Below are 27648 nucleotides of genomic sequence, written 5' to 3'. Positions count from 1 at the left end.
AACAACTAACAAAATTCCTCTACAAAGACTCATATTCTCCACAGATATCTCTCTCAAAATTAAATAATAATAAAGCAAAAAATGAGAGTTGAATCTTTCTCACTGTTCCAGATCCATGAAGTTCATGGTTTCCAGTGCAATTTCTAGTTCATTTGTTAGTTTGCAAAACTTTCCCTTGCCCTTAGAAATGCTTAAACTAACTGCATCCAAAAATAAATCTGACTAGATATTATTCAAGCATTTTAATCTTTATAATTAAACCAGTCTCTAGTTACTAGAGGTAATTTTGTTTGCAAAGACTATTAATATATGATTCTTTCTTACAAGTCTTTCTGTCACAGAGAAAATTTTGCATAAAATGCAAAGGGAGTAAGTAGGAGAAAATTAAACTCAGACTTCTTTTTAGATGAACTGTATTGGCTTACTAGAATTTCCAAACCCATATTAGCCTCTTAGCAAATGAATTTTGCAAAAATGAAAAACAGATTTCTTTTAACTTCTCTGTATCTCTGTAGTGATATGATGAAAACATAAATAATCTGTGGTCAGGAATAATTAGAACTTGAAAGTGAGTTCTAAGTATAAAAAATAAAATAAAAATTACCCATAATCCCACCATTCAAAAATCACTACTCAACATTTCAACACATTTCTTTTCACTCTTTTTTTTCTATTTTTTTAAAACATAGTAAGTGGGCTATCTTTGAAAACTCAAGGTTACTTGAACCATTTAAGAAGTGGGTCCCCTCATCCCCAGGGGAAAAGTCCTACTGTACCTTGCTCTCTTGTAATGTATTCATTTTCTTCAAAGAGAATTCAAATTATTGACAGAAAAATAAAATTATTTTAGCTAGTCAGCTGTTTCTTTTCCTATTTGGAAGATGAATTCTTCAATTAAAATGAAAGATTAACAAAGCCTTGGATGATTAGATCCCTTCATTTCCAAAGGTGACCTCCCTGTTGGTAGTTCTTACGGATGGTTTTTAAAGGTATGTACAATGAAAGGGTCAAGTTTAAGACTTCTCTGAACCTCTGCTCTCCATCTCTGTTAATGGCATTCCTGGTGTTAGAGATTTGTTTAATGATCAATAGCGGTTTCTCTTCCTACCACTAAGTCTTTCAGAAAGTAGTGTAACCAAGTCAATGTTTAACTGGATTCTTTGGGTCTGAAATGGCAAAGCAGCAGTTGATGGGAAGTCTCCATGGAAACCAGCCTCCCAGGAAGTGGCCAGAGGGTTAGAGTGTGTTGAAATAAAGCTACAGAAATGTCATGAAGGAAACGACTGCTTTGCAGAGCTGGGTTAACTTTGGAAATACCTTGATTAAAATAAGCTACATTAAAGGCCCCAGACTACTACACACACATGGTTTTACCTTGAGTATCTTTAATGTGAAATGGGCCTGAGCCACGCTAAGGCTCACCCAAGGGTGACCAAGGTAGCACCTTTGCAGAACAAAGAGGAAGAGACTCCCTCGGCCAGCCCTGTGGACTTCGCATTCACTCAGAATCTGGAAGAAAAGAGTTCATATTCATTCGCAAGACTGCAGGACCAGAATAAAGCTTTGGAACGGCAGCTGCCACCTCTACGAGAGACTGGGTATGGGAGATACTCTGCAGGTAAATGTAAAATCCAGCATGAATTAATGGATTTGGGCCAAGGAGAACTACTGATAGATTTTCCTGACTATCTCTATAATCTCAGAAAGTTTCTAGATTACTAAAATATAAGGGGCCATCTTTTGAGGGGAGACAATGTTTGTCAACTGCAAGTATTCTGGCTACATTAGGATGGGTGTGTAAACTGTACTAAGGGCTTTTCACCATTCCACGTGAGAAGGAAACCATGTTGTGTCAGCTTGGTGTATAGTGCTTTTGATGTCTGTACGTAGCTCTGCCAGGCAATTAAAATTCTATAGATAAAGATGTGATAAATTTTGACAATCGCATGTTGCAATTAGATTCTAAATTTAAATCATCCTCTCCAGTATCATTTGATGCTTCAGGCTTTACTGTGTTGAATGCAGTGCTTTAGCAGTGAATCCATTCTAATGTGAATTTGGAAACCACCCCAAACTGAATTGATTTATTGCAGTACAGATGAGCAGATGTGACATCCTCTCCCCAACCCCATATTCTGCATGGTCATCTGCAGAACTAGGAGAATTTTTTTCCCTTTATGATTGGCAGCCCTGAGGCAGAAGTGGCTGTAAATTCTCCTGGAATATTTTACAAGATAAAACATGTTTTATGACAGCCATGATGATGATACTTAAACAGACATTCTAACTTGGGAAGAGATATATACATATATGATGTATACACATGTATACGTGCATGTTAACTTCTCTTTTTGTCACATTCTGGATCATTAACACAAATAAGCTCCCATTATTGACCAGGAAGCTATATTCTCTTTTGGTACCTAGTAGATCTTACCTAGAATGATTTTCATGGCTACTTGCTGTAGAACTGACAACCTTTGACTGGTTCTCTATGGCCTATATTTTTATGTTCTTCAACTTCCTAAGCATGTGAGTAGGAATATTCCTCTTAGTTTCATCAAAGAACTCCTTTTTTATCCAAATCTTCCATCTGGAGTTTTAAGATTTTGGTACTGAATGGTAAAAGCTGACTCTAAGGTCCGAACTGGGAAATGTTCTTATTTTTGAAACTGCAAAATCACATTAAAAATTATGTGCATTCTGACCACTATTTTCAAGGGGCCCATATTCTAACCCCAGCTCCAACAAATACCAAATGGTATGTCTTTAGGCAAGTTACTTCATCGATTTTCTTTACTGATAAATCAGGGGTAAAAACAACACAGCCTATGCCATTTCAGGAGAATCAAATTAACTAATGGAGTGATATTACTCAAATCATGGCACAAAATTAAGGAGTTGTCAGACTGCTGGAAAAAATTCTGCTGAAAAAATTTACATTTTTAAATCCAACCTTTTTGTCTTACCCAACTTGCTCAGTGCTCTTGAAAGAAAATAAGTACACAGAGAAGCCCTTAAGGTGATCACGCTAATGTCTTAAGGATAGAAACACATAATTACCCAAGGATTTTGCCTTTTAAAATGCAAAGGGGGACTCTAGGATAGTCTACATAACAATCTAGAAATCAGAATGCTTCCAGATTGTTAAGAGAAAAGGACAAGAACATCATTCATGCAGCATTGGTCCTGGTAGTCGTCCCAAGGACCCAGGATAACCAAGCTGAAAAATGACGTCCACATGGATCTCTTGATCCTGTTTCCTAATGAGGCTTAACTCTGTAGCCCTGGGTTGTTTTATCAGGGAAGATTACTGGTATGTTGTATTATAGGAACAACTGTGGGAATTCATTTCCTTAGTTAGGGGGACTATTTAACTGGGAACATACAACACTAAGCATTAGATACTCCTATGATACACTAAAGCTCCATTTCTTTATCACCTCTCTACCTAATACCTATCCATCTATTTATCTATTCCACCTGAAAAGAGAACTTACCTTCATTTCTTACAGCTATATTTTTCTCTGATTTCCTATATTATTTGGGGGCAATTTCACGAAATTAAAACAAATCAATACTACGTTTCTATATTCCAGGCCAAATTCTATGTTTGAATAATATTTGCAGTCAATACACTGTTAACTGTTCAGCCCTTCCTCCAGATATTAATCTGGGGAAGAAATGAGGAAAGCAGAAATAAAATCCTGGGTCTAAGTGAATATTTTATTATTTACATAGGGCCCCTGCTTTACATGTTTCACCTCCACATTCCACCTATCGGTTAGACATACAGAACTGAAAAGATACAAGATTGTGTTAACAATTTCTAATAACTAATGATCAGTCTAACTTAAGAGTAAATTGTTTCTAATGGTTTGTTTTTGTTTCTCCCCAATCCTTCAAGTGCCTGGGGCCATGTATTTTGACATTCCACTGGAACAGAGGGAAACAAGTATTATTAAAAGGCATCCACCAAGAAGACTTCAAGTAAGATGAATTTAAAAGGCTTCATAAGGAATTTCTTGGATTTAATGGTAACAGCCCTTTTCAACTATAAGCATAAAAGAGGGATACTGACAATGACTAAGCTAATGAGAATGACAGTGTTGTCAATGCAAGACCATATTTCTTTAGGATTTCCTTCTGTAATGATTTCACTTTTAAGACTACCACCAAAAGAAGGGAGTATAGTACCAAAGACATAGGCATGATGGGCCTGAATCTTGCACTGATTAGTTGGGTGACTGTAGGGAAGTCACTGTAATAAGTAACAACAACAACCACTACTGCTATTTAATGACCACCGGCTACAAGTCTGATACACTCTAGGCCACTTGATCTATGTCATCCATTTAATTCTCATACTCTTCTGTGAGAAAGGAGGTATTATCTTTGTTTTATACGTGTGCTTCAGGGAGTGAAGTAACTTACCCAAGGACAACAGAGGCCACTTATCAACCAGGCCTCCGAAGCCTGTGCTCTTAACCATCAGTATAGATGATCTCTACAGCCCTGCTATCCCTAACCTTTCTTTCATCATTCCAAATGCTAACTGAGTGTTGAAATTGAGGACATTGGATTCCAAGGCAGCAAAGCAAGAGCTTTAAATGCATTCACCTTAATAAATATTTAATGAATTCCCTGTAGAGGACTATAAATTTTAAGAGCGCTCATCCTAGAAGGGGAAAGAGATCTGCGTGGATCCTTAAAAATGAGCATCAGCTAAAGGAGGGTTTGGGGCTCTCTTATGAGCAGGATCTATCACTGACATTTGAAAAAGGGACTTGGAGCCAAACCCCACCTGCTGCAGAACTCACTCAGATGTCTGGACCAATCCCAAGGGTATCTGAGCTCATTTGCTGGGGATTATTTCTGTTTCAGTTGGTTTTTATTTACTTGTCTCCTCCAGAAGCTCACCTCATTATTTGAAGTGATAATATTTCTTGGTCACAAAAAAAAGCATCTTTTCCCAAAATATTAGAAACCTCAAAATATTGTTTAGTTAATGGAAAATAAAGTGTAATTCTACAAAAATGATATCTAATTTTTAAATTTTTGAGCATACCTCTAAAGTGGACAATTTTAAAACTTGTGTTTTATTCCTAAACCAAAAGTATCCTTTCAAAGGAGCTCATTTAATATATCTTCCTGCAGAACCTCTAAGCTGAATAACTCAAACAGAAGATATTCCTGTAACCAGTGAAAAATATTTGTGTAGCAGTCTATAGTTCACAAAGTACTTTTTATATTTGCCAACTCTAAATAAGCTAACGTTAGGCTTTGATGCTGTCAAGTCAATCAAACTTAGAAAGAGAAATTTAGTATTTCAGAGTCAAAGACTGCACCCCCACATCCTAACCAACCATCTTAAAAATGAAGAGTCAAGACAAATGAATTATTTGAGCATAAAAACTATGTCTCATTCAGTTTATATCATCAGTTACTAACTATATGTATCCCATGAGAGTTTATGAATAAATGAATGAATGAACAGAGGGCTGAATGGGACCCGTTATCCCTGGTGGGGAAAAAAATAAATGAAAGTCCACTCCCTGCTACTTCAGACCTGTAGCATCACTGTATTGGAAGTCGAAGTGGCTAGTCAAAGCAACCAATGAGATAAATTTCAAGGATATAGGAGTATTTTATTGAGCTCAAGAGCTGGGAGGCACCTAGACTTCAGTGAAGAGCTGTGCCTTGGAACCTAAAAGGCAGAACTCTCTATGTGCATTTGCTTTAATCTCTCCTTGCAGATCAACTTTCCCTGATCCTCAGCACCACTTGATGAAATATGGCCACTCTGAATTTGCATCTTACAGTTCCAAACAGATAGACTAGCCTGGCCCTCTTGGCTCCAATTCCAAATTCCTGGGAGAAAAGATATTGGCTCAGCTTTGCTCATGATTCCTGCTCTGTTCCAGTGAGCTATGACAAGGGAACATGCTCACACAGTAGAAATGCAGGCAGGGGAACTCCCCCACCAACCGCCACTCACTGTAGATTCTACAGGCAGCTCCCAGAAAAGAGGGAAATCACTGGGAACTTGGCAGACGCTCCCAAAGATCTCAACTATAATTATCTTCACAAATGAAGCTCAGCACATTTTCCACCACAAATGGGTTTTTTGAGAGAATAATAAATGCTGGGTTCCCATGACATGCTAATTAATAGTCTAACCTCTGCCAAAGAAAATTATAAAAGTATTTTTAATTATTAAACCAAATCTAATTGCATCCTAAATAATTTGAATTTCATATTTGGCACTCTCCACTTCCTGAACATCTACTCCTCAAGTAAGGAGCAGGTCGTGAACTAAGGTTCTCCAGATTGGCAGTGCTAAGATGTGAGAAGCTCGGCCAGGCACCCTGAATCAAAGGTACCTGCCCCATGTTGAAAAGTTGATCATCACTGTTCCTTCTGGCCTGATGCACCTTCTCATCCAACCATGTCAGGTCCAGCCTAAGGTGGAGATGGTGCCCTGTGCCCGCTCCTACCCCATAGAGTTCTCTCAGGTGATCTCCTTGGATGACTCCGGCATCTCCAAAGATTTGCTTAAATCTCACCTTCCCTGTGAGATTTATATGACAACCTATTGATAATTGAAGTTTTTACCCTGGGACTCCAGATTTCCCTGACCCTTCACTATCTTGTCTTTCCTCTGGAGCACTTATTTCTACTTAACACATCAAGAAATTTGCTTGTCTATTATGTTCATTGTGTTTTTGATTTTTTTTAACCACCTCCCCACCACATCCCACCCCAATGCTAGAATATAAACTTCACAGAAGCAGGGATTTTTGTCTGTTGTCTTCACTAATAGACCCAAATGCCTAGAACAGTAGCTGGCACACAACAGATGATTAGTCAGATTGTATTAATCAATGTTGAATGAATGAATGGAGAGGAGAGAAAATTGAGCATAAAGACAGCTGGTGAGAGATAAGGAGAGTGATTCTGACCTGGATGGTTTCATGATACTGTTTTTGGTCTTAGACAGTTTGTCACAAACTTACTCCCTTTCCTTACCTTTTCTAATCCTGCCCATTTTCTGTTATCTTTTTTTCTTTGTGATTTATGAGAGTTCTTTATACATTTTAGATCTAGTCCTTTGTTAGTTATATGTGTTGCAAGTATCTCCTATCTATGGTTTGCCTTTTCATTTTGTTTGTGTGTGTGTGTGTTTCTGTATACACAAAGTGTTTAGAGTTGTCAAAGTTCTCAACCTGAACTTTATATCTCATATTTTGTCTAAGAAATTTTTATCTCCAAGCTCTTAAAGATATTCTTACTTCTTAAGTTTATAATCTTTAACTTCTCAAATTTAGGTCTTAATCCATCTGAAAATCACTTGTAAGCAGTTGTGAAGTTGGAATTTAATTTTATGGGTTTTTTTCCATTTGATTAAGCTATTGCCCCAACATTCTTTATGGAATCATCCACTCTTTGACCATTGATTTGAAATGTTACTTCTGCCATATATCCAATATCCAGAGCTTCATGAGTCTGTTTCTGGGCTCTCTTCTGTTGCATTGGTGTATTTGTGTATCCACAGGAATTCTACCCTGTCCTAATTATGTACCTTTAACTAAGTCTTAATATCTAATATGGTCAGTCCCTCACCTTATTCTTCTTCAGAATTGTCTTTGCTATTTATAGTCCTTTGCTCTTCCATGTGAAGTTTGGATCCTTCTCATCAAGTTCCACAAAAAAACTTTGTCAGTATTCTGATTGGAATGTATTCATAGATTCATTTGGGGAAAATTAACCACATTAACAACATTGAGTCTTTTAAACCATGAACATGGCATAAATCTCCATTTACTCACATTTTCCTTTACATCTTTCAATAATGTTTCATGATTTCTCCACAGTGAGAGAAATCTCACACAGCCTTGTGTGAGATATTTTTAGGTTTGTTTCTCAGGACCTGTATCAGTCAGGGTTCAATCAGAGAAACAGAACCTATAGAAATAGATATATATTAAGAGACTTTATTGCAAGGAATTGGCTTACATGATTGTGGAGGCTGGCAAGTCAACTTTGAAATCACAGGGCAGGCCTTAAGGAAGGGCAGACTAGAACTGTAGGGCATGAGTTGAAGCTGCTGTCCAGAAATATTTTCTCTCCTTCAGGAAAACCTCAGCTTTGTTCTGAAGGCCTTTCACCTGATTGAATCAAGCCCACCCAGATTATCTAAAATAATCTTCCTTACCTAAAGTCAACTGATTATGGACTTTAATGACATCTACAAAGAATTTCACAGCAACACCTAGATTAGTATTTGTATAACTGGAGACTGTGGCTGAGCCAAGTTGACACAAAACATGTTTTTTGACTCTCTTATGAATGAGGTATTTTTCCCATTTAATTTTCTAAGTGATTATTATTGGTTAATAAGAAAGCTAATGATTTTTGTGTGTTAATTTTTGTGTTCCACACTTGATTGAAATATACTGGTAATTCTAATTGTCTATAGATTCTTCTAGACTACATAGACAATATCGTCTATAAACAAGAATTTTTTTTTCTCTTTCTTTCCGATTCTTGTCCCTTGTACTGATTTTGTTGACTTTTGCATTGACTAAGACTTCCTTTGCAATGTTGAACATAAACAGTAGTAATGGGCATCCTTGTCTTACCTACAACATTAATAAGACTGATTTTTAAAACAAAATACATTTGCAACAGGATTTTGATAGATGTTGGTCAGAGTCCCAAAACAGATGGCACATTCAAACTAGGATAATTCAAGGAAGTTTTCTTTAAAACTTTACAGAGGTTTGGATAAGGGGAACCACAGGAGATATTGCAGGTAACCACTGGTAGCAGCTGAGAATTAACTACATCTAGGCCAAGGGACTCCTCGAACCCAGAAAGGAAGACTGAGGTAGAAGAAGATGCTTTGAGAGGAACAGTGGGACACAGCCAACCCAATATGACCTTGCAGGGAGGGAAACAGAGGAAGAAATAGCCTGACCTCATTCTCTTTCTTCTCTAAGATTTCCCACCAGGGCTCTTCCGTGGTTGAAGTCAATGAGAAGCCAGAAGGCAGGAGAAACTGCTTAGTCCTTACAGGCAGAGAACAGGGTAGGGACATGTGGCAAGTGGATCCAGAGAAATAAATGGAAGATACCTGGCACAATGCCATTTACTAAATTATTGACTTTTTTTTTATTCCTAGTATGCTAAGAGTGTTAAATTTTATTGATTCTTTTTCTCCATCTATTAAATAATCTATTCAAATAATCTTACAGATTAAATCTCATGGATTTAACTAGCTGATACAATATAGTACACTAATAGATTTTATGATGTGAACCGTGCTTGCATTCCTGGTATAAATCCTATTTGGTCATGAGAAATACATTGCTCAATTGTATATGCTTAAGTTTTTTGTATATATTTTCATAAGTGGAGCTGTTGTATAATTTCCCTACACTGTCTTTTTCCCTTTGTTCTCAAGATTGTACTAGTTTTGTAAAATGAGTTTGATTACCTTTCCCTCTTTTCTGTTCTCTAAAATATTTGTTATCTGTTCCTTAAAATTTAGTAAAACAGGCCTATGAAATCATCTTTGGCCACTTGGACTTTTGGGGGGAGTGAGAAATTTTCCTACTAACTTAATTTCTTTTATGGTCTTCAGTTGATTCCCGCATCATATAGGTATCTTACTTCTTCCTGATTCAATTTCGCTCATTTATATTTCTCAGAAAATTATTCATTTATCTACGATTTGAATTTATTATTATAAAGTCTTAGCTTCTTCATATTCAACTTTTTGATAATGCCTGTAAAACAAATCTTTCAGCTTACATTTTGATGCAGCTTTTGTACTGGCTAAAGACGTGAGAACAACTCAGCCTGGCTCTAGCTTCCGTTCTCATATGGAGCATTTTAAAAGTCTCCTTTAGCTGACAGTAACAACTCACAACTATCAGGAGCCCTAAATGCCTTGTGGGTCAGTTTCCCCCCATGTTTTCTGTTCTGTTTTCTAGCCCATAGAGATATTTATCTTGTATTAAAGCCCGACCACCTCTTTTGGTTTCATGGTGTGTTTTGTGTGTGTGTTTGTGTGTGTGTGTGTATCTGTTAATCCCATACTCCTAATTTATCCCTCCCCCGTCTTTCCCCTTTGGTAACCACAAGTTTGTTTTCTATGGCTGTGAGTCTGTTTCTATTCTGTAAATAAGTTCATTTGTACTATTTTTTAGATTTCACATATATATGATACTTGTTTTTCTCTGTCTGATTTATTTCACTTAGTATGAAATAATCTCTAGGTCTATCCATGTGGCTGCAAATGGCAATATATCATTCTTTTTATGGCTGAGTAATATTCCACTGTGTGTGTGTGTGTGTGTGTGTGTGTGTGTGTGTGTGTGTACACATACATACATACATACATACTATATCTTCTTTACCCATTCATTTGTTGATGGACACTTAGGTTCTTTCTGTGTCTTGTTATTGTAAATAATGCTGCTATGAACATTGGGGTGCACTTATCTTTTGGAATTAGTTTTTGTCTTTTCCAGATACATGCTTAGGACTGGGATTGCTGGATGGTATGGTAACTATTTTTGTTTTTAAAGGAATCTCCATACTGTTTTCCATAGTGGCTGCACCTATTTATATTCCCACCAACAGTGTAGGAAGGGTCCCTCTTCTCTACACCCTCTCCAGCAAGTTATTTGCAGTCTTTTTGATTATGGCCATTCCGACCGGTGTCAGGTGACACTCACTGTGGTTTTGATTTGCACTTCTTTGATAATTAGTGATGTTGACCATCTGTATGTCTGCTTTGAGAAATGTCTATTTAGATTTTCTGCTGATTTTTTTGATTGGGTTGTTTGTTTTGTTGTTACTGAGTTATATGAACTATCTGTATGTTTGGGAAATTAAGCCCTGTTGGTCACATCACTTGCAAATATTTTCTCCCAGTCTGGTTATTGCTTTGTTTTGTTTATGATTTTCTTTGCTGTGCAAAAGCTTTTAAGTTTAACTTAGTCCCTAGTTTTATGTTTTATCTTTCATTGCTAGATATTTGAAGCAAATAGTGTTATTGAAATAAGAACTCATTGCAATGCCTTGATCAGAAATTCCTCCTTGGCCTTAAGATTCCTTGCTCTAATCTGACTTGGACACCTTGACCTTCTTCCCCAGAAACTTTAAGGACATAGTCTTAAGTCATGATGCCAAATAAACTTTACAGTGTCTTTGAGTTGCTCCTGCCCACCTTTCTCTTCCTGCTAGTAAACAGAAGCAATCATCTCAGGTTAATGCTTGTCACCAAGATCTGTGACTTATGCTTGATTTAATCTCCTTTCCTGAAACTCCTAGCTGACACTCCAACTGATTATCCTGACCATTTGTTTTGCTTGAGAAGCCAAATAATCCAGAAATCTTTAGACAAGTAATTATTTGTTTATATCATGAAATTTTAAAAGAATTCTGCCAATTCTCCTGTATTTCGTCCCACTGTATTCTCTCTGAAGATGATAAAGTGAGGCATCTTGTTTCCCTGGGAAGAAAAAGGAACACTGATATGAACCCAGAATTCCAAGGCAATTTCATTTGACTGGTTTGGAGAAGCCAATTTTCCAACACTTCTTTTCTGCAGTGCTTCTCAGGCCAAATACAAATGATGTAACAGAGGGATTCTTTTTGCAATGTTAGTTGCTGCCATCTAGTGCCCTTTGTGGAAGAATAGTGTTCTTTAGATTCTTTTCAAAGGCCAGGAAGAAAGTAATTGCTTGGAGAGAGTACTTAAAGATACCTACTCCTTAACCCTCATCAGAACTGTGAATCCAAATAAAATGAGGCTGAAAATAGAATAATATATATTCATGCTTTCAAAGAAAAACCTGGCCCTAGAATTTATGGATAGCCTAACTTAAATAGCTGAGAGTATTTAAATAGCTGGCTTTTTCAGACTCAGCTTTTCAATAATGCTCCACAAGCAAATCCTCCATGATTTATTTTGATGTAATTCCTTTTTGGAGTCAAGGCAGTATGGAGGCCAGTGGAACCTACCGTAGGAAATCTTCAGAACCTTCTGGAGAGTTTTGAAAAATATATATGCCAAAGAAACAACTGATAAGCTGAACTTCATTAAAATTAAGAACTTCTATTCTGTGAAAGACAATGTCAACAAAATGAGATGATAGGAAGATATACAGATGGCAACCAAGCAAACAAAGAGACATTCAACATCTTATGTCACTAGGATATAGAAAATTAAAACAACAATGAAATACTACTACCCACCTATTAGAATGGCCAAAGTCCAGAACACTGACAACACCAAATGCTGACCAGGGTACAAAGCATCAAAAACCCTCATATATTGCTGGTAGGAATGCAAAGTGGTAGAAGACAGGGTGCAGTTTCTTAGAAAACTAAACATACTCTTACCGTACAATCTAGCAGCCAATACTTTTCAAATGAATTGAAAACTCACATCTATGCAAAAACCTACGCACAGATGTTTATAGCAGCTTTAATCATAATGTCAAAACTTGGAAGCAACTAATATGTCCTTCAATAGGTGAATGGGTAAATAAACTGTGATACATCCAGACAATGGAGTATTATTCAGCATCAAAAAGAAACCAACTATCAAGCCATGAAAAGACATGGAGGAAAATTAAACAGATATTGCTAGGTGAAAGAAACCAATCTGAAAAGACTACATACCCTATATGATTCCAACTATATGACATTATGGAAAATGTAAAGCTGTGGAGTTGATAAAAATATTAGTGGTTGCCAGGGGTTGGAGGGAGAGAGGGATGAACAGGCAGAGCACAGAGAATTTGGGGGAGAGGTAAACTCCTCCCTGTATGATATTATAATGGTGAATACATGTCATTATACATTTGTCCAAATTCGGAGAATGTACAACACCAAGCGTGAGCCCTAATGTAAGCTGTGGACTTTGGGTGATAACGAGGTGTCAATGTAGGCTCATTGACTGTGACAAATGTAGCACGCTGGTGAGGGATATTGATAGTGGGGAGGTTGTGTGTTGGGGGTATATGGGAACTCTATACTTTCTACTCAGTTTTGCTGTGAACCTAAATCTCTCTAAAATATAAATTTTATTAATTAAATATAAATACATGTAAATACATATAAATATAAATATATATATTCCGTCCTCCCAGGACATGTCCCAGACCTGTTGAATCTCAATCCCCAGTGAATAGCCCAGGAAGTTTTGTTTTGTTTTGTTTTTTCAATTCCAGGAGATTCTGATGATAAACCAAGTTTAGAAACAAGTATGGAGAAAGGCACATGGGATTTGGAATTGGGCAGACCTGAGTTTGAATCCTGGAGTTGGCCCTTTCTAATTATGCAGACTTGCACAAGCCATTAACCTTTCTGAAATGGAGAATCATCATAATTATCCACAGGGTTCACGTGAGGATTGAATGACACATTGTCAGCATGACATGATGGGCGGCAGTGTCTGCAAAGGCATATGGGCTCAATCACCAGGGAGAACCGAATCTTGAACCAAGTCCAGGGAATGGCACAAACACTTCCTTGTTCTCTCCTTAACCTCGAAACCCCACCTCGGTCATTACTGAGTCTCCCTCCCTGGAGATCTCTCCCCCTACCTTCTCTTCTCCGTTCCTTCAGGGTGCTGACTTGATCAGTGGCTGCTTCCTGTGCCAGCAGGTCTCATGTGCCCTGCATCTTCGTGCTCTGCAGAGTTGAGAGCCAGGACAACAATAATCCTCTTTCTAACTAGTACTGATTACCTCTCAGTACCTCTTGGCTATTTTGTTTTTAAAAAAAAAAAAACAAAACCCACTTCCAAGCCTCAGGTGAGAACCATGTCCTTCCAAAAGTGTAAATGACCTGGCATATATGTAACATAAAGATGACTTCTTCCCCCTTCGTCTCTCCTCCTGCCTCCGCATCCTTGGCGCTTCTCGCTTCCTTGCCCAGTCAACCTGTGGCTGCTCAGCCAGAAAGGACTGCTAGCTGTTCTCCCTCCAGCAGTCAGGCCCCACCCAGGAAATTGTTCTGCACAGAGCACGAGGCACCATTCGTGCTTCCCATTATGAATGCTGGACCCTCAGCATCCATTTTCCATGGTCTCTCCCTCTCTTTTCACCCTGGTCACCTTGAAAGCCAAGCTGACTGCCAGGCCTATCCCTAGCCAATGCAACAAATCAGACTACAATGAACAATAATTTCCAAATATATTAGGATTTGCCTCTAGTATCAGACTAAGGTGGGAGCAGTGCTCGCACTGTTTGCTGCTACATCATATCCTCCTAGTTCTCCTCCTGCTTCTCAAGCCATAGCTTCTCAGTCTCCCTGGCCAGCTCATCTCCATCCACCAGCCTCCCGGTGCTGGAGCTCCTCAAGTCTACTGTCCTTGGCTCTGCTCTTCTCACTCCTGACCTCACTTATTCTACGGTTTCAGTCATTCTCTCCCCAGGGATGGTTCCCGAATGTGCATCTCCAGCACAGACTTCTCTCTGTTCCACTCAAACTTGGCCCTCTTGTGGGATTCCTCATCTCAGCGAATGACAGTGCTATCCATCCCTTGTGTCTGGATGTCATTTGGGCACTTCATTCTCCTTCAGTAACCATCACGAATCTTGCTTGGTCAGTTTTAAATATTTATAATGCCCATCCATTTCCCCCAATGAGCCTCCAGCCCATTACCTTTGTCCTCCTAACTGCTCACCCACATCCGTAATTGCTCTTCCTTAGTCTAGTTCCTAGGCAGCTAGAGTGACCATTTTTTAGAAGCAAATGTAATCGTGTCACTACTTTGCTTAACACATGTCAATGGCCGCCCGCAGCATTTAAGAAGGCAATGTCTTAGGAATGCCCCGTCCAGCCGTGCGTGGATCGGCCCCTGTCTACCTGCCCAGTCCCGCCTGAGCCACTCTTCCTCTCACTCTCAACTGCAGCCAACTGACTTCTTGCACTTGCTTCAAAAGATCATGCTCTCTCCTGCCTCAGGGCTATTGTTCACATTGTTCCCACTGCCTGGAACACCTCAGTCCCCTAAAAAGTCCCAACCTTCTAACTTCTGCTGAAAAATTACTCCCTCAGGAAACTTTCTTGGACTACCTCCTCAGCCCCTCTCTCCCCTGAGTTCATTTTCTAGGGCTGCAATAATAGAGTATAACAAATTGTGTGACTTAAAACAATAGAAATGTATTGTCTCACAGTTCTAGAAGTTAAAGTCCAAAATTAAGGTGTTAGCAGGGTTGGTTCCTTCTAAGGGCCATGTGGAAGAATCTGTTCCACACTTCTGTCCCAGCTTTTGGTGGCTTGTTGACCACCTGGCATTCCTGGGCTCATGAAAGCAGCACCCCAGTTTCTGTCTTCATCTTCACTTGGGGTTCTCCCTGTGTGCGTGTCTAATCCAGATTTCCCCTTTTTGTGAAGACACCAGACATATTGGACTGAGAGCCCACTGTATTCTAGTATGACCTCATCTTAACTAATTATATCTGCCAGATCTCTCTTTCCCAAAAGGGTCACACTAAGAGGTACTGGGTGGCCGGCAAGGGGTGTGGGATGGGGGTGGGAGGTTAGAACTACAACATACGCATTTGAGAGGAACACTGTTTAACTCATAACACCCCCATTTCCAATATGGAGCCCTCTAGTTATATATTATCATGGTCCCGGCCTGGTAGATTTTTTTCCAAAGTACTGATCACACAGTTTGTAATTAATCAAATAATCACACAAGCAAAAGTGTATGTTTCCCCATAGATCGTAATCTCCATGAGAGACCATGCCCATTTTTATGAACCACTGTACCCCAATGCCTGGCAAGTAGCAGTCGTTCAAAAAGTACTTAGCGAACAGACAAACTCTGTGACCCTCTAGGTCCCTGACTGCATGTCAACGCGAAGAGACCAGCCTTGGTGTCCCAAGCCTCCACAGCCACTTCCCAGCGCTCCAGCATTGAGTCGTCTGAGACAAGTGGGGCCGGAGGCAGATCTACTAGTTCATCAGCTGCTGCCTAGTCTTAGTGACCTCGTGAAACTCTAGTACCACCTCCCCCATAAAGCCAAGCCTCTGCTGGAGAAATCCACGTCTAAGGCTCGTTAGCACATTGCACTTTCATTTTCAATGAGCCTCATAAGCACCAGGAATTATCACTGAGGAGGCTGAGGCAGCTTCTCTGGAGATCTTAAAAACAGGTCACTTTCCTAAGGACCAGAACAGTTTACCTGGGTAGTTAAGGGATGAATAAAGTAACGTAACTTCCCAGTGCCTCTTTTGTCTCTAAAATTCGAAGACCCCTGTTTGGTAACCATGGATGTGGTCCCTCAGTGCAGACAGAAAAGGATTCTTAGTCCTCTGACTCTCCGACCAACATTTGGATCAATGAGTCACTGGCAGGAGTGCAACAGACACTAAAGAACCCAGATGGGCTGAAGAGCCTTTTGCACAGACATGATGGTAATCGTGTGGGAATCGCCTCCCATGTGTGCTCTCGAGGACACATACAGGGTGTTAAGATAGTTTAATGTCTGGCTTTTATGTCTCATCATCTCATGGCATGAGGAATGCTGAGTGCTCTAAATGTTGGACTTCTAGAAGCTTGAACCCATTGACCTGCCACAAGTAATTACTTCTGAAAGGCTCCTGAGCCAGCAAGAAGCCGGGAGGAGTCACAGAGCAAAGGTGAGCAGCAGCAGAACCCGGAGGGGGCAAGGAACTGGGGGGCGGGCCTTGCTTTCCCCACACTCCCTGCACAGAAGACTTCAAAGGCAAAGCTAGCTGTTAAGTCATTCAGAGCTGGAACTTTCCAAAGCTATCCATTCTCTCCTGGGCCTACCACCAACTAGCAATTACTCTTGCCTCTCTGATGAACTCTGAGCCCTTCTCTGCTGCCTGGTGCAAACAGGGAGATGTAGATGAGAGAGAAGAATTTTGTTTGGATACTGGTGATTCTAGAATTGATTTTTGTGAAAAATCCAGCATAACTCTCCCCTTTCATTCTTCCTCTCGGTTTAAAACTTGCTCTTTGTTCTCAGCTTCCAGGGGAAATCCTATCTATGAGTGAGTCCTGGCTTATAGACCACAACCTCACCAGAAAGTAACCCTGGAAAGGGTCTTCTGTAGAGCTGTTTCCTTTTATACACTTGCCACACTCTGCTGAGAAAACTCCCCTCACGTGGAAATAAGGACTGTGAGGTAGGAGTAGATTTTCAACACTTTCCTCTCCTGATTTCATTTTGGAGTCATCTAGATGCTGCCATGTGGCTGGCTGATTTGATAAAAGATGTCCAGGTATTTTTAGATCCTCAAGGCCATGTTTGTGATACTGACAGCAACCTCGGAGATGGACCCCTCCCTGAGGCTCACATCAGCCAACACGATCACTGTCCACAGGGCAACATGAGAAGTATCACCGGACCATTTGGCTACCACGTCCCTTCCCTTTCATGACCATAGCAAGTGACGAATGAGGGTATATTCACCCCAGCTGCCCTCAATAACTGTCCACACTGTGCCTCTGGAATTTATGATGCACTGGGGGAGGTCACCCAAGTCACAAATAATCAGTTTTAGATCCTTCCTAAACTTCAGTGTACCAGCGCTTATACTGGAATATGGGGGTACACCCTACAGAAATAGGTTCCATTTACCCAAGCAGTGGCTCCCCTCTAATTTCATAGCCAGGTAATTATTCAGTGGCAGAAGAGGCAGGGAGAGAGAAGCAGGTCTCATTTAACCAGAACACAACTCTAGGATGACAGCAAAAGCATCTGTTGATAGGAAGTGTTATCTTGTCAAAGTGAGATATGGGAAGATATTTCCATTCAAGGTTTGCAAAACTCTATAGGAACCTTAAAAACTACACTATACACATAGCAAATTGTGACTTCATTCACTGACTAAGCTGCACTAAGGACTCGTCAGGGAGCTGCAATTGTCACCTTTGACAGCACAAGAGATCTCTATGGATTTTGACTGATGATTGATTAAGATCTCCCTCTGTTCCAAAACGGATTTCAAATTGTGGATTGCAGAGTCAGTAAATAATTACCCCATGCTAATGAGTGTGTCATCTTTCATAGCAGGAACTGGAAAAGAAGATGCAAATGCCAATGCATCCTTCTGGGAAAAGGCAATATTTACATAAGATGCAGATGCTGGAAATGAACCGTAAAAGACAAGAGGTAAATACAAGGAGAAGAGTGTCATATTTACCAAATTTACTCTGTATAATCACTGCCCTGGTACCTAGTATAGTTCAGCATCCATCTCCAGTCTTTACCCAGCGTTTTCAATTTAGTCATTGGAGCCAAAGGTTCTACTGCTGGAGCTGAGAAGAGACAGCAAGATCCCTTCTGCTACCAACCCTGCTGAGTCTTTTATATGTGTTCAGTCAGCTCAAGGATGTATCTATGTCTCAAGTCCCCTCTTTTAAAAGTGTTGCTTCTATGACATTCTGGCTTTAGCAGGAAAATGGGGTTAATTTTTTTTGTTTTAGTAAAAAGGAGGTGGGGGTGAGTTGATCTTTATTTTGATAACGAGGCATCTCTCTACAATTTATGCCACAGAATCATCTTACAGAAAAATCTCTGAGAACAAACCCTTTTACAGTAACGTCTCCTGTAAATGTCATATTCCAAATTCCTCACCTTAGTGAATGAGCCTGAGGTCACTGTCTTCTGCAACCCTGAATATATCAGCTAGCCAATGGAGATATGTTTCTTAAAAAGGTCCTCACCTCTTTGAGACTGTAGGCACGCTCCCCTTTCTCCTAACAAACCTGCACATGAAGAAAGTGTCCACACCTTCTAAGAGGAACACAGAACTGTGTTCTGTTGAAGGGAACACAGATGTCTACAGATAAGCACACAGTTTGCAAAGTGGCTGATCTGTTGACCTGTTCTGCTCTAGGGGAGGACACTAACTGATTATAGTGGATCAATTTCAGGCCCAGGAGTTGAAGAAAAGCCTTCACAGGGAGGTAAGAACTAATAAGCAAAAACAGAGGGACCATAAAGCCAAGAAAATCCTTCAAAGCATCCCAAGAAATGACGGCGGCGACTTTTTCACCTTGTTGCCTGATGAAACCTTGAACAGAAGTCCAGGTGAGTCATGTAATATTATTAGTTAAAAAAATATATTTCAAGTGTTTTTAAAATTTTATCAAATAAACTTCTGAGGTGGAGTAGGGAAGAACAACAAATAGGTATCCTTGGGTTCCCGCTGCTTTTCTGCTCCCTGGGGTATAATGGGCACGTTGTCATGTAACTTTGGATGGCCGGGAGGAAAAGGCAGCAGCTTAAGCGCTGTGGTGAGGTGTCTCTTTTTAGAAAAACACTGTACTGTACATGCACGACTGCAATCCGTGCACCATCCCTCGGAGGAGAGAAGGCAAAAGAGCCTCATCTCGTGGGTAAAGAGAATGAAACGTGGGGAGATATAGTAAACAGCAAATTGGTATCAGCCAGGTTGGTGCTGTGTGCAGACACTCTCTCTCCCCACCCACCCTTTCCCTTTTAGAGAACGTCTAAAACTGAATTCAGCATCACTGCCCTCTCCAGGCTTGTTCATGCTGCCTCCCGCTGTCTCAGTGGGCGTGGCCTCCAAGCGCTGTTGTCACTCAGGCCAGAGACAGCGCCTTTGCAGCCCTTCTGCTCCCTCTCCTCGCAGAGAGTCAGCCACAGTTATGATGGTTGCCTGGTACTGAAACCTCCCCTCTCTCCCCGTTCCTGTGCCACCCTTAGGTCGTGATTCACACTAGGGCTATTGCTGCAGCCTCCTGACTGCACTCCTCCCTCAGGTCCTACCCTCTGTCCATCAGCCGTCCACCTCGTTGGTCCTCAGTGCGAGCCCCAGACCACCAGCACCAGCCTTACGTGGGAACTAGCCAGGGCTCCAGCTGGAGTGATTGCAGGGGGTGCCCAGCCATCCAAGTTTAACAGCCCCTCGCCCCCGTGGTTCTCATGCCCTGAAACTTTAAGAACCACTGCTCCACTTGGTCATTCAGGTGTTGTCCACAGACCAGCAGCATCTCTAGGGGTTTGTCAGAAAGACAGAATTTCAGGCCCCACCCCAGACTTCCTACATCAGGATCTACATTTATCAAAATCCTAAGGCGATTCTCAAGCACAATACAGGTCTAGAAGCACTGCAATTACACTAGAATAATCTTATGAAATGTAGATGTGACCATATCACTCTCCTGCTTAAAAAAAAAAAAATCCTTCAGTGAGTCTCCATCAGCCTGAGGACAGAGTCTAAACTCCTAACCCCGATGCTCTAACCCTTCAGCCAGGCCAGGTTGCCCAGTGGCCTCAGACTGCTCTGTGATTTCTAACAGACATTTGCTTTCATAAACTCTGAGCTGTGCTGCCCCACCAATTAGAGTCTCATTAAGTTTTCCCTGTCTGTGTCCCCTGAGAGCAAACCCACCGCTAGCAAATGTCTGATACTGCTCACACACACAGCTTGCTGTGCTGCGGGCCAAGTCCCCCGCCAGTGAGACCGACCACTGGTGAATCTACAGAAATACTGGCCGTGTCTCTGGAGGTCTTGAGCTTCTAAGAGGCCAAGTCGCCAGCTGAGACACTGCGCCTGCTCAAGGAGCAAGATGCTTAATCAATGAGTTAATTAAATAAGAAAAAGCTGAAGAATGGAAAATCTACTTGGGGCATCTATTGAACCCACACTCCCAAGTTCCAGAATGAGATACGCTGTGTAGTCACATAGATAAACCGTGTTTGCCATGTAAAAAATATGGGCAAAATAATGAGAGCCTTAGCTGAAGTTAGGTACCTAAGGGTCATTGCTTGAGATTAGGCCGAAAAAGCCAGCATTGGTGAAGCCTCTGGAAGATGGTCTGGAGGGACCAGGGGAGGCTGTGGCACGTGGAGAAGGGGTTTTCCTCTGCTCTCCTGATACTTTTAACAGCTGCTTTGAGGGGAGGGTATAGCTCAGCGGTAGACTGTGTGCTTAGCATACACGGGGTCCTGGGTTCAATCCCCAGTACCTCCTTTAATAAACAAGCAAACAAACTTAATTACCTCCCTCCCTCAAAAAATTTTTTTAAATAAAATAAAACAAAATTTAAAAAATTAAAGCTGCTTCATTTTGTTCCAGCTAAGGTTTATCAAATGCTTACTCTAAGCCAAGTACTGTGCTTCACCCTTAACATGAATTATCACATTTAAGCCTCACAAAGCCTATAAGGTAGGAGTTACTATTAGCCCCCATGTGACATAGTAAGGATTCAAGGCCGGGTCTTTGTGACTCCCACATGTGCACTCCCACCCACCCCCTTGTAGAGCCTCATCAGGAGCCAGGGGCCCAGAGTTCTGTCAGGACAACCTTGGGAAAGTCTATAAATGTAGAGGTGGTGACCCTTCCAATTTCTCTCTCAAGAGAAGGCTTCCTTTCGCAAAGCCTACAGACCTCACCACTCTGTAGGCATGTACTCGAAAAATTCCTTGTGACTTATCTCCAAGTAGGATCTTTGATTTCTTTCTCTGCCTTCTAAAAGCAGTTCACTTTGCTTTCTCCTCAAAGTGGAGCATAGCCAAGATCACAGACTTCCCTGAGCGTTCTGCTAGTGAAGTTTTAGTAATTAAGTTTCCTCTGTACCCAGCTCCTTTTATTTAAAGCTATATTTGTCCTATGTATTGTCAAGGCTATATTCTTGTTCCCTCTTTTGGAAGGTAAAGAGTTTCAGGTCTTTTGTGAGGTAAAAAATCAGTCTTTGTTTTCTGCTGCCTCCTTAAAATGAGAAATCACACATGCTTTAAGTATATTCTACATATACTTATATAATAAATTGCACATATCTGTGTCATATATAATGATGTACAACTTACACAAAGGGAACATCACTCTTCTAGGCATACAACTCTATGAGCTTTAACATGTTTACGTGGCCCCTACCCTTTCTAGAAGCCATGATATGAGTCTAGTGAGGAGAAAAGCACTGGACTTAAAATCAAAGTCCTTTATTTGAGCCCTGACAGTACATTTACTAAATTTAAGTTCCATGGGAGCTAGAATCTTTTCTTGTTCCTACTGTAGATAGGAGGTACACAGTAGCCTCTCAATAAGTATTAGCTCTATTTGTCCATATAGATTTATTCTACACAGAGAAAGATCATAGCTAACTCTCAGTCGTCTAACCTCCATGAATCTGTTTCCATATCTGTAAAATGGGAATAAAGCATTATGTCCATTATGTAGAGTTTGTGTAAAATTTAAATAATGTGTGAAAGTATATATAAAATGTAAAGTGCCATATGACTATGGACCAAACTGAAGAAAGATGGAACTGATGTCTGATAGTGAAAATAACTGTTTCAGGGGAGGTGTCACTCTACATACATCATTTGAATGTCACGTTCAGAATTCTGGTCACTTATACTATTACTTACTTAGTATTTTCCTTTAAGGTATCTTGTTTTATTTTTAAAATTTAGTCTTGTCTGTGAATTAACTGTGAAATTATGGGTTTGATATAGTGGTAATACATTTTTTAAAAACACATGTTATAAAATACAAAACCATCAAATCTTTTTAATGCTTTGTATGATCCTACAGTCACTTCCTGTTTTCCCCAATAGGCCTCTGTTTCCTCCCTCTCTCCCCAAATTAATTTTGAATACACTTTCCTCTACTTTGCTCACCCAAAAACCATTTAGGTTTTAAAGGTTATATTTTTCTTTTCTTTTTTTTTTTAAAGCTAGCAACCATAAAGAATCAAATGTAGATTTATCCAAATGTAACAAGTAATAAGATATCTAGCTCGGAAGTTCTCAAACTTTAATGTTTTGTATATAAAACTTTGTATATAATGTTTTATGAGTGGCTTAAGGGATTTTCAAGGATAAAACTGAACATGTGACTTTTGTTTCACCCACTAACTGTTGATCAGAATTATCATAACACCAAGAGTATTGCGAGACTCATACTATTGTTAATATTATGTTAGACCCCACCATTAACAAACATTCTTTTCCTGTTTCAAAGCTCCTGCCTCTAGTCGGCAGAAAATCCCTGTTCCCAGTCTGAGCGGTGTTTTTAGTAGCTCTGGGCTCATTTGTAGAGCAGAGATAACTGACACCCCCTGGCCCCAATGAATGAAGCCTTTCCCAGGTCCCAATTACCAATACTTCCTGCCTTTCAAAATTCTCTGACGGCTCATTGGTTCATTCACTTATTCATTTACTCATTCAACAGATACTTACTCAACTGGGTAGATGTGGTACTTACACAACAGTACAGAGAACAAACAAAGGAAAGTCCAGTGAGAATCTAACTGGGAGATCTAATGATCTGAGGAGATGGAAGGTTTCTGGGAAGAAGTGATATTTAAGCTGAGACAGGAAGCAGCTGAAGGAAGGGGGCAGGTGAGCACATGAGTGTAAGGACCAGGGTGCTGGGACATTCAAAACTGTGATTAATAACAGCAGGTGCAAAAGCCTTCGAGTGGGAGGGAGCCTGACGGATGCTAGACACTGGATGGAGAAGACAGATGCAGACAGAAGTGACCTGAGATAACTGTGGAGACATAGTCAGGGCCCAGTGCACTCAGGGTCTTATAAATCATGTCCTATAAGGACTTTGAACTCCATCTTAAAGTCAATGGGAAGCCTTTGAAAGGGCAGAGGAGTGAACTATCAGGTTTGTATTTTAAATATCACTCTGTTTGCACTGCAGAGGATGGATGGAAAAGGGACACAAGAGAATGTGGGGAGACAGGCTGTTAGTATGTAGCAGCAGTGCGAGTGAGAGCTGGTGTCTGGACCAGGGGAGAAGGGTGACAATGGGGAGGGAGAGGAGCCAGACACAAGATATTTAGGAGAGAGAATTGGCAGAATCTGGTGATAAATTAGATGTAGGTGTGTGGAGACAATGAGAAGGCCAAGAGGATTCATGGGTTCTCCTGAAGAACTAGACAAACGATGGGGCAAAGGAAGGACCATTTGCAGGACTAGGGTAACTGGGAGAAGAGGCAGGTTTGTGACAGAAAGAGATAGTGCAGCTGACATATTGCCAGGAGACATCAAAGAGGAGGTGTCCAGTTGTATAAAAGAGTGTATCAAAGCTCAGTAGACAGATTAGGGCTGAGGGCATAAATGCACTATCATTCACTTTCAGCACTATGTAAATAGACAATCTAGTACCTACAGTGATATTCAAAGGGAGAACAAGGTTGCCCTTCAGGGAGGCTGAAAGGAATCTCTTGAATCCCAAGGCATGAATCCTCATAATGAAATGCTTGATTTTTCTTTTATATCAATATACAACTTCAGATGTCATGGGCTTAAATAAAATATGCCATAAGATTTGATCAACAATTGTTGCTAAGACAACATTCAGAAAGTTGTGATTGATTGATTCCGTCAGACTGGGGGATAAACCTGGATTTTTCATCCAGGATGATTTTCCAAGCTTGGAAGTGATCGTTAAGATTTTGTTTTCTTGAGGCCACCTTCCTGGAATAAAGCCATGTTGTTCTGTAGTGCATTCTAAGAGGGCTCTGGGTACTGCTTAAATAAAAAGCTGAAATAAAGACATACACTCATAAAACTCCACACCAAAAAATACATTAAATCTCTTACCCAAAAATAGAACATTAAAAAAAAGCCCCTGACCCTTTGAGCTCTCTAGTTCTGTAGGTCTGGGGTGCGACCCAGGAATCTGTGTTTCTAGAAGGCTCCATAGGTGATTCTGATACAAAAGTCAGAGCTGATGGGAGGGTTAGGAAAAGTGTACACAGTGTGCCTAGAACATAGTAGATGTTCAATAAATGGCACTAGGCATCACCACTTGTGCAACATTCTTGCCAAATTGTTTAACGGATTTAATCACAAAGAAACAATCAGAGTCCCAATTTAGGGTCACTCTGCCAAACAACTGGCCTGGATTCTTTAAAATGTCAGTCTCAGGAAAAAAAGAAGATAATGAAGGTGGAGGAGGAGGATGAAAGTGTCCTGAATCTCCAGATGACTCCATCTGAGCTGGAGGATGAGAGGGGAAGAGAGAGAGAGGAGGAGGAGGAACGAGGGGAAAGAAGGAAGGGAGAGAGGGAGGGAGGAAGGGAGGAAGGAAAGAGAAAAGAAAGACAAAAAGGAATGCTCATGAATTAAAGGTCACTAAAAGACAAGAAAATAAAATGCAACACATGATCGTACTTGGGTCCTGGATCTAAAAAATGAAACACAAACAGGCAAACAAAGTGGCATTATTGGGATCACCATGGACATCTGATATGGGCCATATATTAGAAAACAGTATTGTATCGATGTTAAATATCCTAAGTGTAATAATTGTCTTGTGGTTACATAGGAAAAATTGCCCTTGTTCTTAGAGATTTGTGGTGATGTGTTTTGGGGAGAAGTGACTCTGCAACTAATTCTCAAATGATTCAGCTGAAAAGTATGTGTGTGTGTGTGTGAAGCAAAATTGTGACAAAATGTTGTTGATAGGTTGGGGTACACAGGTATGTACTGTACCATCCTTGCAACTTTCAGAAGATCAGAAAAAGACTTTTTAAATAACAAGAAAAATTATTTTAAAGCTTACAGAGACACCAGTTGGAATCCTTTATATGTATGTATGTATAAATATATTTGAAATAACACCAAGCAAATTATTCTGTGTTCATAAAAACCTAAGCATTTAAAAAAATTGATCATTGCCAGGGAAAAATAAATTAAATGAACTTTTAATTCTTTGCAGGAAATTCACAGAATGAAGAATTTTTGGAGCATCAATCAAGGAATGACTATGGTCCCCGGAAAATTGGCAAAATGGAAACCTGGCTCCGTGAACAAGAGGCTCGGAGACAGCTTCCCTGGGACAGTTCCAGCTCTGACTCAGATGAGTTGGGGAAAGCCGAGAAGAAACCACGAGCATTGGTGAGGACCAGGACAGAGAGAATCCCACTCTTTGATGAGTTTTTTGATCGAGAATAATAATGCTATTCACTAACGTAGATGCCGAGCGCACTGAAAGCCTGCTCTCCTGTAAGAAGTCTTCAGGCTAGTGTATGAAGTATTTGGAGGACACCAGTTCCCTTTCTTTTCGTTTGGAGCCCTAAGATTAAAGGTGTGAGACACAATGTAAATTACGTTGCATAACTAACTGCCTCAAAACTTAGGGGCTTAAATACAGCCAATTCTGGTCCCATTTTTCAGTGGGTTGCTGGGCTTGGTTGGGTGGTTCTTCTGCTGGTCTCTTTTTAAGTCTTTCATGTAGCTGAAGTCAGATGGCAGGTCAGACTGGAGTCATCAAGAGACTCAACCAGGACACTGTGATGGCTGAACCTCGCCCTCTCCATCCCAGAGCCTCTTCACATGGATTCCCCACGTGCTTTCTCCTGCAGGGCATGAATCTGCTCTCATGTCAGCCCAGGTCCCCCAAAAGCAAATGCTTCCAGAGGAGGAAGGGGAAGCTGCCAATCCTCTAAAGTCTAGACCACAGAACAGCTCCAAATCACTGCCCCCACACTCTGCTGGTTACTGCAAGTCATAGGCCAGGTCACAGGCAATGAAAAATGGGCTATACAGGGCCTGCATTCCCAAGTATGGTCTCCTGGAGTCCATCTTTGAGACATGCCACCCCCCTGTTCCTTCTTACAGCAAATTAGAATTTATAGAACAAACAGATGAGAGAGTAGACTTGATAGAAATAAAAATGACTTTTTAAAGAAAAGTCACAGCAATGCCACATTAGACACTAAGCTTAAGTCACTCTCCGGTGAGTTAGAAGTTTGTTATCTCAGAACAGAAAGGCTACAAGGAAAGAAGTAAAATAATGTCAAGTGTGGAAGATCGTTGTGAGTTAAAGCTCAAAACTGAATGAAGATCTCTTAGATTATGACATAGATCTTAGAGCTCTTTAAAACTGAAAGGAAACTTAGGAATGTTCAGTCCAAAAGTTACTCTATTCACAAAAATTAGGTTTTCAGGCAATTCTAAGAGCTTCTTTTGCATAAAATTAGACTCTACTTTTAGCATAACCTAAAAATATTTTTAAGCCATCCAGAGGTTTCTAAGAATTTAGCGAACTTCAAAACAAAGTAAGACAAAAACACCCTTTTAAGACTTGTCTAGGAAACTTCAAAAAGAAAGCAGGAGAGAGAAACACTCCCTGAATTCGCCATTCAGCACATTCAGATCAGTCACTAAGAAGATAAAAAGACTGGTGTGTCAGAGGATGAACATTCATGTTTCTTCCAAGGAGGGAAGGCAATTAGGTCATCCTGGGCACTTTTACACCCAGTTCTTTGCAAGCAGTATTCTTACTTTTCTGTGGTAGGCTACGAGAAGATTTCCTGCAAAAGAATGCATAGATTGAGCAACCAGCCTTCTTGAAAAAGTTAAGATCCTTGAGAGGAGAGATGAATTCAACCTATTTATAATATCCTCATATTATGGTTGACCTGGAAGGTTTGAAACAAAGTGGGATGGGCATCTTCCAACACTGAAGATAGCAGGACAGAAGCATGTCTTCATTGCTCTGGTCTGTGACTTGAAATTGGATGACACCTCCTTCTAGACACTCACTGGACTGTGGGCTACATGAGGGCACGGCCCCTGCCTCCTCCCTGTGGTATCCACCTCTCCCCCCAGACCCCTGCTTCCTGGCACAACATCTGGCACAGTCTAT

The 27648-nt window shown here is 40.4% G+C and overlaps 1 protein-coding gene and 1 long non-coding RNA gene across 3 annotated transcripts in view; one reads left to right on the top strand and one right to left on the bottom strand.

The window, feature by feature from the left end:
• Positions 1-27648, bottom strand: part of LOC140696940 (uncharacterized) — a 132313-nt gene that overhangs the window by 85667 nt on the left and 18998 nt on the right. The window lies entirely within an intron of this gene.
• Positions 1396-25952, top strand: CCDC198 (coiled-coil domain containing 198). Of its 2 annotated transcripts, none has more exons than XM_006199735.4 (6): positions 1396-1618; positions 3908-3990; positions 16591-16677; positions 18081-18179; positions 18944-19100; positions 25717-25952. In XM_006199735.4, the coding sequence occupies exons 1-6, from the start codon at positions 1396-1398 to the stop codon at positions 25950-25952; spliced, it is 885 nt and encodes a 294-aa protein (XP_006199797.1). The 2 variants fall into 2 exon arrangements, with proteins under 2 accessions (XP_006199797.1, XP_006199796.1); XM_006199734.4 differs by having other exon boundaries at positions 18078-18179.

This window comes from Vicugna pacos, chromosome 6, assembly GCF_048564905.1.
Source record: "Vicugna pacos chromosome 6, VicPac4, whole genome shotgun sequence".
Classification (NCBI taxonomy): domain Eukaryota; kingdom Metazoa; phylum Chordata; class Mammalia; order Artiodactyla; family Camelidae; genus Vicugna; species Vicugna pacos.
Note: the sequence above shows the minus strand (reverse complement) of the source record. Positions and strands in the feature narration are given on the sequence as shown.

Excerpts from the sequence above, each read along its gene's own strand:
- CCDC198 (XM_006199734.4), top strand. The coding sequence starts at position 1,396 with ATGGGCCTGAGCCACGCTAAGGCTCACCCAAGGGTGACCAAGGTAGCA. Across the intron at positions 1,619-3,907 it reads GTATGGGAGATACTCTGCAG|TGCCTGGGGCCATGTATTTT; the intron begins GTAAATGTAAAA and ends CAATCCTTCAAG. Across the intron at positions 18,180-18,943 it reads TGAACCGTAAAAGACAAGAG|GCCCAGGAGTTGAAGAAAAG; the intron begins GTAAATACAAGG and ends GATCAATTTCAG.